This window comes from Lepus europaeus, chromosome 7 (genome assembly GCF_033115175.1).
Source record: "Lepus europaeus isolate LE1 chromosome 7, mLepTim1.pri, whole genome shotgun sequence".
NCBI lineage: Eukaryota > Metazoa > Chordata > Mammalia > Lagomorpha > Leporidae > Lepus > Lepus europaeus.
Window position 1 is genome coordinate 72,334,277 of NC_084833.1, and position 13,287 is coordinate 72,347,563.

Consider the following 13,287-nt stretch of genomic DNA (forward strand, 5'->3'; position numbering starts at 1 on the left):
ATTAGAACAGAGAAATATTCTAACAGCAGCTCAATATATGGGTACCAAAAATAGGTGCAATGGGTAATGAGGATGGGGGATAACAAAAGAGCAAGAATTACAAATTTATGAAATTTATTTGTAGAGATTAAATTGTAGTTAGAATAAAAACAACAAGAGACATTAGCATGTCTATAAAGTTCTTCAAAAAATTAATAAGAAATTTTATTAAAAGATGTTTTTGGTGCCAAAATCTCTGAAGTACGTGTTTTTCATAAAACATTTTTTCATGAACTCTGAAGACCTCTGTGTGGATGGGTTTCAAAAATTTTGTCACCAAAATTAACTTTTAATTTCATTTTCCACAAAATTTTTGAAGTACTCCTGTATGTTAAAAGATCTGAAGATAAAATTGGGTGGACAGAAGTGACTGATAACAATGGCCTCAGGCTGGAATGAGATGGCATTAATAGCACAAGAAGGTTTAGCTTTGGAATGACAGACATAGTACATTCCCTGGGGTGATCACTATTTTTTTTTTTTTTTAAATAGGGAAATATTTGACTGGACTTTTTTTTTTTTAAAGATTTATTTATTTGAAAGAGTTACACAGAGAGAGGAGAGGCAGAGAGAGGGAGAGGTCTTCCATCCACTGGTTCACTCCCCAAATGGCTGCTCCGGCTAGAGCTGCACCGATCCAAAGCCAGGAGCCAGGAGCTTCCTCCAGGTCTCCCATGTGGTGCAGGGGCCCAAGGACTTGGGCCATCCTCCACTGCCTTCCTGGGCCACAGCAGAGAGCTGGACTGGAAGAGGAGCAGCCGGGACTAGAACCGGCGCCCATATGGGATGCCAGCACTTCAGGCCAGCCCCAGGTGATCACTATTAATAGGTGGGAGTTCAGCTCCTACTTTCTCTTTGAGGTAGGAGGTCAGATGGAGGGTAGTGATCTGAATTTGCCCCAAATTTGGCTGTGCATTAGAATGTTAAGAGATTGTTCATCTCTGAAGAGTGCCATTTATTCTCATTCTGGGGCACTTCTAACATGGAGAGCTGTCAAAAATGCATGGGAAGGCTGGCGCCGTGGCTCAACAGGCTAATCCTCCGCCTAGCGGCGCCGGCACACTGGGTTCTAGTCCCGGTCGGGGTGCCGGATTCTGTCCCGGTTGCCCCTCTTCCAGGCCAGCTCTCTGCTGTGGCCCAGGAGGGCAGTGGAGGATGGCCAGAGTGCTTGGGCCCTGCACCCCATGGGAGACCAGGAGAAGCTCCTGGCTTCGGATCAGCACGATGCACTGGCCACGGTGGCCATTGGAGGGTGAACCTATGGCAAAGGAAGACCTTTCTCTCTGTCTCTCTCTCTCTCACTGTCCACTCTGCCTGTCAAAAAAAAAAAAAAAAAAAAAAAAAAAAAAAAAAAAAAAAAAAAGCCTGGGAAATATATATCACAAGGAAATTGGTTTTCAAAATATTTTTGCACTGAAACTAACCTTTTAATTCCATTTTTAAATGAATTTTCTGAAGTATTTAAGATGCTACAGAGTTGATTTCCAGATCTGGTAACTAATTTAGAAATCAACACCAGATTTTAGCCCCCAAAAATGTAAAAGTAATATTCAATATATAGCTCTGGAAGCTAGAGCTAGTAATCTGTCACACTGGAGGTGTGACAAGGGAGGCTGAAGGAAGCCCCAGGGAAGATGGAATGTTGTCTTTTGAATTAAGAGTTGGAGTTTGCGAGTACAAATAATAGTAATACTGTTTTTTTTTTTTAATTCAGACATTTCATTATAACTGTTTGCTATGGTTTAGTTTTAGTGAAGTGTAATTCTGATATTTAAAACTTTCAATTTTGATGCCTGGAAAGTAATCATTTACAACTAAAAAGTTTTGGGAAACAAATTACTCAGTGAAAATTAAAAACTCATCTAAGAGCCTAACCCAAAATACAGAATTCTAAATTCTCTTTGTTTTCCAGTTGGCTAGCCTTTTGCATCAAGTAAGTGTCCTAGTAGAGGTATATAAAAAATATTCAGGAAGATCTATGGAGAGATCTAACCATGCCTATAAATGCAAAGGTACAGCTGACTAAAAGGTAAACTGGAGGCAGAAATGGGAAATCAGGAGGGTAATGTCTGGAAAGGTCCTGAACTTCTCTGAAGAAGTGGGAAGTTCTCTTCTAATCCTAAATAGGGCCAGCTCTCTGAGATGAGGGCACTTTGAAGGGCAGGTAGGGGCTGACTAAATAGACAAAAAGTATCCCTGGGGTGCTGGCTTATGTAGGAATAACAAAGATAGCTTGCTTATCCCCCAACTTTGGAAAAATGGAGAGGCAGAAGACTAGACATTTTTACTAACTGGAACCATAGCTTCCTACTCCACAAAGGATTCCTCTGAAATGCTGGATGCCCATTAGAGAAATTTCCTTCAGTCACTTACTTTGAAATCTTGTGCAATCTGGCTTTTGCATTTGACTATTAAAATTGCTCTCCTTAGTATTATCAATAAATCCTTAATGAAACCAGTGTATTTTTCTTAGCTTAATCTGTCCTGGCCTAATGCCAGCATTGTGGTGCAGTGGGTTAAGCCACTGCTTCAGTGTCTTTTTTTTTTTTTTAAGTCAGAGTTACACAGAATGGAGAGGCAGAGATAGAGACAGAGAGAGGTCTGCCATTCACTGGTTCACTCCCCAAATATCTTGTGTAGAGACTGGGATGTATTAACGGCTTCAAGGTATGCATGAAACACCTAAAATATGGTTTTAACTGTACGACTGCAACAGCCAGAGCTGAGCTGATCCGAAGCCAGGAGCCAGGAGCTTCTTCTGGGTCTCCACACAGGGGCCCAAAGCACTTGGGCCATCTTTTACTGCCTTTCCAGGCCATAGCAGAGAGCTGGATGGGAAGAGGAGCAGCCCAGGACTCGAACTGGCACCGGCTTCACCCCCTATACCACAGTGCCAACCTTTCCATTTGAGTCTTGGCTGCTCTGCTTCTCATCCAGTTTCCTGCTAATGGGCCAGAGAAGGCAGTGGAAGATGGCTCAAGTGCTTGTACTCTTAGACCTGGATGGAGTTCCCAGCTCCTGGCTTCAGCCTGGCTCAGACCTGGTTATTGCTGCCCTCTGGTGAGTGAACCAGTGGATGGATGATCCCTACCCTCCTCAACCCCTCTGCTTTTCAAATAAATAAATCTTAAAAAAAAACGAACTTCTTTTACTTTTTGCGGCAATTCATGTTTTTCATTATTTTTACTATGGATTAAAATTTTTCAATAATACCAATATTAAAAAATCTTACACCAGGGCCAGTACTGTGGCTCACTTATTTAATCCTCCTGCCTGCAGCATGCGCCAGCATCCCATATGGGCACCGGGTTCTAGTTCCGGTTGCGCCTCTTCCAGGCCAGCTCTCTGCTGTGGCCCGGGAGGGCAGTGGAGGATGGCCCAAGTGCTTGGGCCCTGCACCCACATGGGAGACCAGGAGGAGGCACCTGGCTCCTGGTTTCGCATTGGCGCAGTGCTGGCCGTGGTGGCCATTTGGGGAGTGAACCAATGGAAGGAAGACCTTTCTCTCTGTCTCTCTCTCTCACTGTCTAACTCTATCTGTCAAATAATAAAAAAAAGTCTTACCCCTATCTTCTATAAAGTACACAGAATTAACTCAAATTTATTTTCCAAATTAAAAATATTTTTTTTTTTTTCTGACAGGCAGAGTGGACAGTGAGAGAGACAGAGAGAAAGGTCTTCCTTTGCCGTTGGTTCACCCTCCAATGGCCGCTGCGGCCCGGCACGCTGCGGGCAGCGCATCGCGCTGATCCGGAGCCAGGAGCCAGGTGCTTTTCCTGGTCTCCCATGGGGTGCAGGGCCCAAGCACTTGGGCCATCCTCCACTGCACTCCCGGGCCATAGCAGAGAGCTTGCCTGGAAGAGGGGCAACCAGGACAGAATCCGGCGCCCCAACCAGGACTAGAACCCAGTGGAGGATTAGCCTATTGAGCCGCGGCGCCGGCCAAATTAAAAATACTTTTATAAACTGTTTTAAAATGATTATATTGTTTTGTGCCTTTTTTTCATCACCTACATCTTACTGCATTTCTACTAGTATATTTTGTATTGTGTAAGTGTGGTATAATTTATTTAGCCATTATATTACTTGTGATTATTATCAAATATTGTAGTGAGTGAATGAGCAAGTTATTTTGAAGATTTTACAACCAGATAGTGTCTGACTCATAGATATTGTATATTCAAAATTTTGACAGGTTTAGGGTTGTTTGGCTTCTGCCACCTTCATAGTTAAGAAGCACACCACTCTTCTTTATGCTTTGTTCATGGTGCCTTTTGTTGGGACCAAACTATTATGGGACATTCTTTTAACATTGCTAGTGTAAGGACTTAAAAATAATTCACTTCTGATTTTTGAAATTTCCTTCAAACATGTACCCTTTTTGTAAATTTTTTTTTCTGTCAGATTTGCTAATAGTATCTACTTATTGCTCTTTTCAAATATTAGCTATTATGACTGATTTTGGTTTTATTTCCTTGTCTTTTGCTTTTATTTTTAAATCCTTTTACATTTATTTTGGGACATTTTGGTTTTTGTACTTTCTGATTCTTCCTGTTATTCTTTTAGTTTATTCACTCCATATAACATAGCAAAGAAAATTTAAAGCCTTTACCATTCTTAATTGTGACTACAAGCACTGCATTACTTTGGAATCAGTCATAGTGGCTTCCAACTCCCCAACCCCTACTTGGGTGATCTTGGTCAAACCTGAGTTGTTTCTTTATCTGTAAAAATAAGAATACAGATTAAGTTCAAAACTATAAATCATTAAACATACAAAGTCTGAAAGACAAAAAGCCTCAGGTGCCCTATTTCTGAAAATGAGATTGGGATGACTAATCACAACTTTTGACAGTTGAAAACTTATTTACATCTGTCTGACAGTACATCAGTCCACCCACTCAACCACAGGACAGTTACTAATTCCTTCCCCTTGAGAGAATATTTGAGAAGTTAGAAATGCCAGGATCAATAGAATACAGTCCCTCCCACTCAGAAGCTCAATGTGCGAGAGGAACGAGAATCGACTGTTAACTAGGTAACTACTACACAGTGTGATAAATGATCTAATAAAGGCTGTGGGAATTCAGACTTTGAGGAGCATGTGCAGAAGAATCAAATACCTACCTTGGAATCCTAATTCAGGTATTTACTACTCACTAGCTCTGTATCTTCAGGAAATTGTGTCAATTTTTCTGTCTGTAGAAAGGAAGAGAAATGCCTATTCTGGCAAGTTATAAAAGGTTAAATAAAAAATTAAAAAAAAAAAAAACTAAACCGCATTTAGGACAGCGCCAGATTGAGCACAGGAACTAAATAAATACAGTTATTATAAAAGGCTATGGGAGTTAAAGTCAATTTTCTGTACCTCATGAGAAGTAGATCAGGGGAATTTTCCAAATGTGTTCATGGAATCAAACTGAGGGGAAGGCTGGGTAGCATCCTGGCAGGAAAAACAGCATATGCTAGGCACAGAGTATGTTTCAGGGATCCCAGTATATCTTTCCTGAGGGACAAAGAAGTGTGGTCAGGAAATAAGAAGGGTAAAAACCTGATGAGCAGGAAGTCAAGGTGGGTGATGGCTTTGGAGGGCAGAGAATTCTGATTTCTGTATTCTCAGTTGTTAGCATAAAACCTGACCCATGTTTGCTGCAAACAGTGAATGGAGCAATACATGTTAAGTAAAGGAGTCAGAAGGAAAGATTTGGACTAAACTGAAACGTAGACGTTGCATGTTAAAGACCTGAAATCAGGAGACCGGGAGCGATCTTGACTCATACTTACTTTACAACTTACCTGCTGTTTGGCCTTGGAAAATTACTGCTATCTTTAGTCTCCTCACCTGTGAAGTGGGGATAACACCTAAGAAGCGATTATCAAACAGCTTGGTAATATAAGTACTCAATAATGACAGCGGCTGCAACTGCTAACTTCCCCGGCGGTCTTCCCATTCTCGTGGAAGGACAGGGCAGGAACAGATTTTCTTCCAACCAGCACGGAAGCATATCAGGTTTGCCAAGGACGAAAAGGCCCCGCCCGGCGCGCGCCACACAGATCACCTATGCACACTGCAGTCGTGCGGCTCACTTGGGTCGCTGAAGGATGGAGGGCGCGATCGATGACAGTCCGGTCCACAGGCAGGCCTAGACAGGCTCGTGGGAACCGAAGCAGAAGCTCACCGAAAACCAGGCCGCACTAGCACCCGACTCCTCCAGAGGCAAAGCCTTGGGGAGGGGGAAAAAAAAAAAAAAAAAAAAAGAAAGAAAAAGAAAAAGAAAGGAAGCCGGAAGTGACGTAAGGCTGTGAAGACCCGGAAATGACAGCAGCGCGCCGGAAGTTTACTCGTTTCCCAGGCGACGGCTCCTGGCAGCCGGAGTCGGGACGCTGGAAAGCGACCCGGAGGAGAGGGTACCCGCCGACGGCGGCCGCCGCCACAGCGATTCGCGGGGAGCAGTGTGCGAAGATGGCGGCCGCCGCACTAGCCACCAGGTTTGGAAGATAAATCGTCCCCAGGGCCATCGCGGCGCCGAGTCTCGAGAAAGACTTAGAGAAGACCAGGGCTCCCGCAGCGACAGCGGGGAAAGAAAACGCGAAGACAAGGACTGTCGCTCCCGGGGCTCCACGGGGAGAGTAAGTGAGGACGTGGGCTTCTCCCGCAGGGACTCGAGGAGGGTGAGCGAAGACCTAGGCCACCGCCGCAGTGTCTCTCGCGAGAGAGTGCGGGGAGATGGCGGCCGCCGCCCCAGCAGCTCGCGGGAGAGAGTGAGGGGAGACCGGGGCTTCCGCAGCAGCGACGTGAATTTCAGTGAACCTGGCGGCCACCAAAGTAGCGACTCCGGGGAAACAGTCAGAGAAGACCGCGGCCCCCGGCCCGGCGGTGGCTGGGAGAGAATCGGTGAAGTCCGGAGTTCCCGGACCGGCGACTCCCGGCCGAAAGTCAGTGAGCACCGCACCCGCAGCCTCAGCGGCTCCTGGGAGGGAGGCAGTGCCGATGGCAGCCACAGCCTCAGTAGCTTTTGGGATGGAGTGAGTGAAGACCGCGGCTACGCGGCCAGCGACTCCTCCGGGGTGACCGTCAGCGAAGACGCCAGCCGCCGCCTCAGTGGCTTCTGGGAGAGAGAAAGTGAGGACGAGGGCTCCCGCACCAGGGGCTCTTGGGAGAGAACGGGGGAAGACGGCGGCTCCCGCGCTAGCGATTCCGAAGGGGACGGCCGCTCGCAGCGCAGTGCGTCCTGGGTGAGAGCCAGTGAGGACCGCCGCAGCAGCAGGGGCCTAGACTCCACCCCGCCCCAGAGTCCGAGGAGTTGCACCATGCCCACGGCGGCCAGCTCAGGCCCTTCTGCTTCTGCGCGGGAGACCACAGGCCCGTGTGAGTCGGACCGTTGTGTTGCCCTGGTCTGTGTCGCACTCCTTCTCTGACTTCGGCCCCATCAGCCACGGTCCTGTCTGGCACACCGTGTTCTCAGCTGTCGATCCTCCCTTTCCTCCCCTGTGTTTGTTTTCAGTGTGTCCCGGAGCTGTTCACCAGTCCTCCATCCTCAGTCAGCTCAGGTTTTCCCCTCTTTTCATCCGCACCATTCCTCTGCGGCTGCTGCTTTTTTTTTTTTTTTTCCCCAGTTAAGAGAAGTTTAGTATTTATTCAAAATCAAATATGTAACATTGAAACACTCGACTTCACATGTACTGTGTAAGTATGAAGACAGGGAACAGAGTGTAGGCATTCATAACATACAGACTTTATTGCATTTTCCAACTTAATTAGAATGCTAGTGATCATGAAGAATAAGGCAGCGTACAGAGAATTAAAACTATGATTGATGATTCATGCAAAGGAGAAGGTAACAGCATATGCATTTGTAATTTTGTTTAAGGAATTTAGAGGACTATGAGGAACAAATCAATCCATCAGAAAGATGAAATCTGATCCAATAGCAGATACTCCTCCTCCTATATGAATTTGGATACATAAATTCTCCCCACTGAAACTTAAATCTACCCACTTGAAATTAGATGGAGAATTTAAAAATCGATTGAAATAGTACAGAAATAATATTTCTCGAGCTACAATTTGGAAACTCTTAAAGACATAAATGGTAAAGAATTAAGACAATGATGCTTTCTATCAGTGGCTACTAGAACAGAAACCAGCACAATTAGAATGAATAAAAACAAACAGTATCAATAGGCAATAGAGGAATGGCATTTAATGCAATGTCAAGTCTTGGAATTGTGTATGTATGGAAAAGACCTATATATGTAAATATATCTCTAAATTATTGATATTGCCTTATGACATTTCCCTATATTCCCTACCAATACATTTGCGCACACCATTCCCTATGTTCCATAGTCTTTTCTTAAAGCTCTACTAGTTGCCTTTCACACTGCAGATGGATGTGCTTTCCACATGGAACAATTTCCTTCCTAGCGCATTAGGTAATATGGTCCTTTTAGTCATTCTTACAGAATCATGAACATTATGTACAAATGTACATTATAGCACTTGTCAGAGTTTTAATAGTGTCTGCTCATTATTGCATTCACAAACTCAAGCTGTTACATAAAAGATTCCTAATAAAAGTTTAATAAATCAATGAGTAAATAAATGGTATGCTAGAAAGTGCTTCTGTTGTATCTCTTGCAAAGAAATTGTAAGACGTCAGCTTTGTATAAAATGCCATGGGGATCATAATGGGTTTATTTTTTTCTCCTCAAAGAAGCCTTTTATTTAATGAGTACAAATTTCATAAGTCCAACTTTAAGAACATAGTGATTCTTCCCACTATACCGGCTCTCCCACCTACACTTCCACCCAACCACTACCTCCCTCTTCCATTCCCAGTTCGATTCTCCATTAAGATTCATTTTCAATTAACTTTGTACACAGAAGACCAACTCTGTACTAAGTAAAGATTTCCACAATTTGCACACACATACACACACACAACTGTTTGCGAACAAGTTTTACAGTTAATTCTCATAATACAATTCATTGAGGACAGAAGTCCTGCATGGGAAGTAAGTACACAGTGACTCCTACTGTTACTTAAAAATTAACACTCTTACGTATGACATCAGTGATAACCTGAGGTTCTTGACATGAGCTGCCAAGGCTATGAAAGCCTTTTGAATCCACAAACTCCATCAATATTTAGACAAGGCCATAAGCAAAGTAGAAGTTCTCTGTTCCCTTCAGAGAAAAGTACATCCTTCTTTGATGGCGCCTTCTTTACACTGGATTCTCTTTCTCAGAGATCCATCATGTAGGACATTTTTTGTCACAGTGCCTTGGCTTTCAATGCCTGAAATGTTCTCATGGGCTTTTCAGCCAGACCAGAATGCCTGAAAGGGCTAATTCTGAGGTCAGAGTGCTATTTATTTATTTATTTTTAAAGATTTATTTATTTGAAAGGCACAGTTACAGAGAGGAAGAGGCAGAGAGAGAGAGGTCTTCCATTCGCTGGTTCTCTCTCCAATTGGCTGCAAAGGCCAGAGCTGTGCTGATCTGAAGCCAGAAGCCAGGAACCAGGAGCATCTTCTGGGTCTCCCATGTGGATGCAGGGGCCCAAGGACTTGTGTCATCTTCTAATACTTTCCAAGGCCATAGCAGAGAGTCAGGATGCTAACTGGCACTGCAGGCAGCTACCTACTATGCCACAGTGCTGGCCCCCAGAGTGCTATTCAAAGTGATTGTCATTCTGTGAGTCTGCCGTGTGGACTGCTTCCCATGTTGGAACATTCTCTCCTTTTTAATTCTATCTATTATTGCAAGATACTTGATCTTATTTATATGATCCCTTTAACACTTAATCCTATCTTTATGATCATATTAACAGTTAATATGGTCACTTTAACACTTAAGATGGCATTTTTACCATCCAGCTTAATGGAATTTGGGGTCCTATGGGAAGTTTTTAAACTGTACCCTTAGAAGTCCATAGGAATGTATGCAGAACTATACAGCTTTAAAGTTCTAAACTTCCTCCTCCCTCTCTTATTCCCACTCTTATTTTATTTTATTTTTTTGACAGGCAGAGTGGACAGTGAGAGAGAGACAGAGAGAAAGGTTTTCCTTTTCTGTTAGTTCACCCTCCAATGGCCGCCATGGCCAGCGCACTGCACCTGGCGCACCACGCTGATCCGAAGCCAGGAGCCAGGTGCTTATCCTAGTCTCCTGTGGGGTGCAGGGCCCAAGCAATTGGGCCATTCTCCACTGCACTCCCGGGCCACAGCAGAGAGCTGGTCTGGAAGAGGGGCAATCGGGACTAGAACCCGGTGTGCCAGCACCGCAGGCGGAGGATTAGCTTATTGAGCCACAGCGCCGGCCCCCCACTCTTTATTTTTTACTGAGATATATTTTCAATTGATTTTATACACATAGATTAACTATATTAAGTAAGGAGTTCAACAAATAGTATGAAGAAAAAAAACTTCATCAGCTATTCAAGTCATTGCTTCTTGATGTGTTAATTTCACTTCTATAGATTTCCTTTTGGGTGCTCTATTAGTTATCACAGATCATGGAGAACATATGGTATTTGTCCCTTTGGGACTGGCTTATTTTAGTAAGTATGATGTTTTCCATCATCCATTTTGTTGCAAATACCGGATTTTATTTATTTATTTATTTTTTTACTGCTGTGTAAAAAAAAAAAATATGTACTCTATAGAGTACATATCCCATAATTTCTTTATCCAGTCTTCAGTTGACAGGCATTTCAGTTGACTCCATGCTTAGCTATTGTGAATTCAGCTGCAATAAATATGGGGGTGCAGATAACTTTTATTTGCTGATTTCATTTCCCTTGGGTAAATTCCCAGGAGTGGGATGGCTGGGTAATATGGTAGGTCTACATTAAGATTTCTGAGTATCTCCAAACTGTCTTCCATAGTGGCTTTACCAGTTTACATTCCCACCAACAGTAGATTAGGGTGCCTTTTCCTCCACATCCTCACTAGCATAGCATTTATTTGTTGATTTCTGTATGAAAGCCATTCTAACTGGAGTGAGGTGAAACCTCATTGTGGTTTTGTTTTGTATTTCCCTGATGGCTAGTGATCCTGAACATTTTTTCTTGTGTCTATTGGCCATTTGAATTTCTTTTTTTGAAAAATGTCTGTTTAAGTCCTTTGCCTATTTCTTCACTGGGTTGTTTGTTTTGCTGTAGTGGAGTTTCTTGATCTTTTTATATATTCTGGTTATTAATCCTTTATCACTTGCATAGTTTGCAAATAATTTCTCCTACTCTGTCAGTTACTTCTTCACCTTGCTGAGCATTTTTTTTGCAGTACAGAAGCTTCTCAATTTTATGTAATCCCATGTGTTAATTTTGGCTTTGATTGCCTGTGCCTCTGGGGTCTTTTCCAAGAACCCTTTGCCTGTGCCAATATCTTGCAAGGTTTCCCCAATGTTTTTATTTAACTATTTATTTATTTATTTTTTTGACAGAGTGGATAGTGAGAGAGAGAGAGAGAGAAAAGTCTTCCTTTTTGCCGTTGGTTCACCCTCCAGTGGCCGCCGCAGCCGGCGCATCTCGCTGATCCGAAGCCAGGAGCCAGGTGCTTCTCCTGGTCTCCCATGCAGGTGCAGGGCCCAAGGACTTGGGCCATCCTCCACTGCCTTCGCGGGCCATAGCAGAGAGCTGGCCTGGAAGAGGGGCAATCGGGATAGAATCCGGTGCCCCAACCGGGACTAGAACCTGGTGTGCCAGCGCCGCAAGGCGGAGGATTAGCCTGTTAAGCCACGGTGCCGGCCTCCCCAATGTTTTCTAATAATTTGATGGTATCAGATCGTAGAATAAGGTCTTTAATCCATTTTGAATGGATTTTTGTGTAAGGTGTAAAGTAGGGGCCCTGCTTCATACTTCTGCATGTGGAAATCCAGTTTTCTCAGTACCATTTGTTGAAGAGACTGTCCTTATTCCAGGGATTGGTTTTAGCTGGTTGGTCAAACATAACTTGGTTGTAGATGCTTGGTATGATTTTTGACATTTCTGTTCTATTCCATTGGTCTGCCCATCTGTTTTTGTACCAGTACAGGCAGACTGTTTTGATTATAACTGCCTTGTAGTATATCTTGAAATCTGGTATTGTGATGCCTCTGGCTTTGTTTTTGTTGTATAAGATTGCTTTAGCTATTCGAGGTCTCCCATGTTTTGATATGTATTTCCTATGGAATTCCATATGTATTTCTGCATCATTTTTTCTATATCAGAGAAGAATGTCTTTGGTATTTCAATTGGTATTACAATTGAATCTGTAAATTGCTTTCAGAAGAATGGACATTTTGATGATATTGGTTCTTCCAATTCATGAACATGGAAGACTTTTCCATTTTTTGGTGTCTTCTTCTATTTCTTTCTTTAATGTTTTGTAATTCTCATCGTAGAGATCTTTGACATACTTGGTTAAATTTATTCCAAGGTATTTGATTTATTTGTAGCTATTGTGGATGGGATTGATGTTAGAAATTCTTCGGCCAGCGCCGCGGCTCAATAATCCTCCGCCTAGCAGCACCGGCACACCAGGTTCTAGTCCCAGTCGGGGTGCCGGATTATGTCCCGGTTGCCCCTCTTCCAGTCCAGCTCTCTGCTGTGGCCCGGGAGTGCAGTGGAGGATGGCCCAGGTCCCTGGGCCCTGCACCCCATGGGAGACCAGGATAAGCATCTGGCTCCTAGCTTTGGCTCAGCGTGGTGCCCGGCCGCAGTGGCCATTGGAGGGTGAACCAACGGCAAAGGAAGACTTTTCTCTCTCTCTCTCGCTATCCGCTCTGCCTGTAAAAAAAAATAAAGAAAGGAAAGAAAGAAAGAAATTCTTTCTCAGCTGTGGCATTGTCTCTCTCTCTCTCTCTATATATATATATTATATATATATATATTATATATATAGATAGATATAGATATAGATATATAGTCTGTTGATTTTTGTGAATTGATTTTGTATCCTGGTATTTTACCAAACTCTTCTATAAGTTCCAGTAATCTCTTGGTGGAGTCTTTTCAATGCCCTATATGTAGAATCATGTCATCTGCAAATAGTGGTAGTTTGACTTTCTCCTTCCCAATTTGTATCCCTTTGGTTTCTTTTTCTTGCCTAACGGCTCTGGCTAAATCTTCCAGGACTATATTGAATAGCAGTGATGAGAATGGACATCCTTGTCTGGTTCCGGATCTCAGTGGGGATGCTTCTAACTTTTCCCAACTAAATAGGACACTGGCGGTGGGTTTGTCATAAATTGCCTTGATTGTG

At 43.4% G+C, this 13,287-nt stretch overlaps 1 protein-coding gene across 1 annotated transcript in view; it reads left to right on the forward strand.

The window, feature by feature from the left end:
- Positions 1-5,042: 5,042 nt before the first annotated feature.
- The window catches only part of ANKRD42 (ankyrin repeat domain 42), a 96,348-nt gene continuing 88,103 nt past the window's right edge, over positions 5,043-13,287 (forward strand). Inside the window, exons 1-2 of the mRNA XM_062197575.1 lie at positions 5,043-5,077; positions 6,363-7,408. Of these exons, the coding sequence (XP_062053559.1) occupies positions 5,043-5,077; positions 6,363-7,408 (1,081 nt within the window). The remainder of the gene's footprint in view (positions 5,078-6,362; positions 7,409-13,287) is intronic.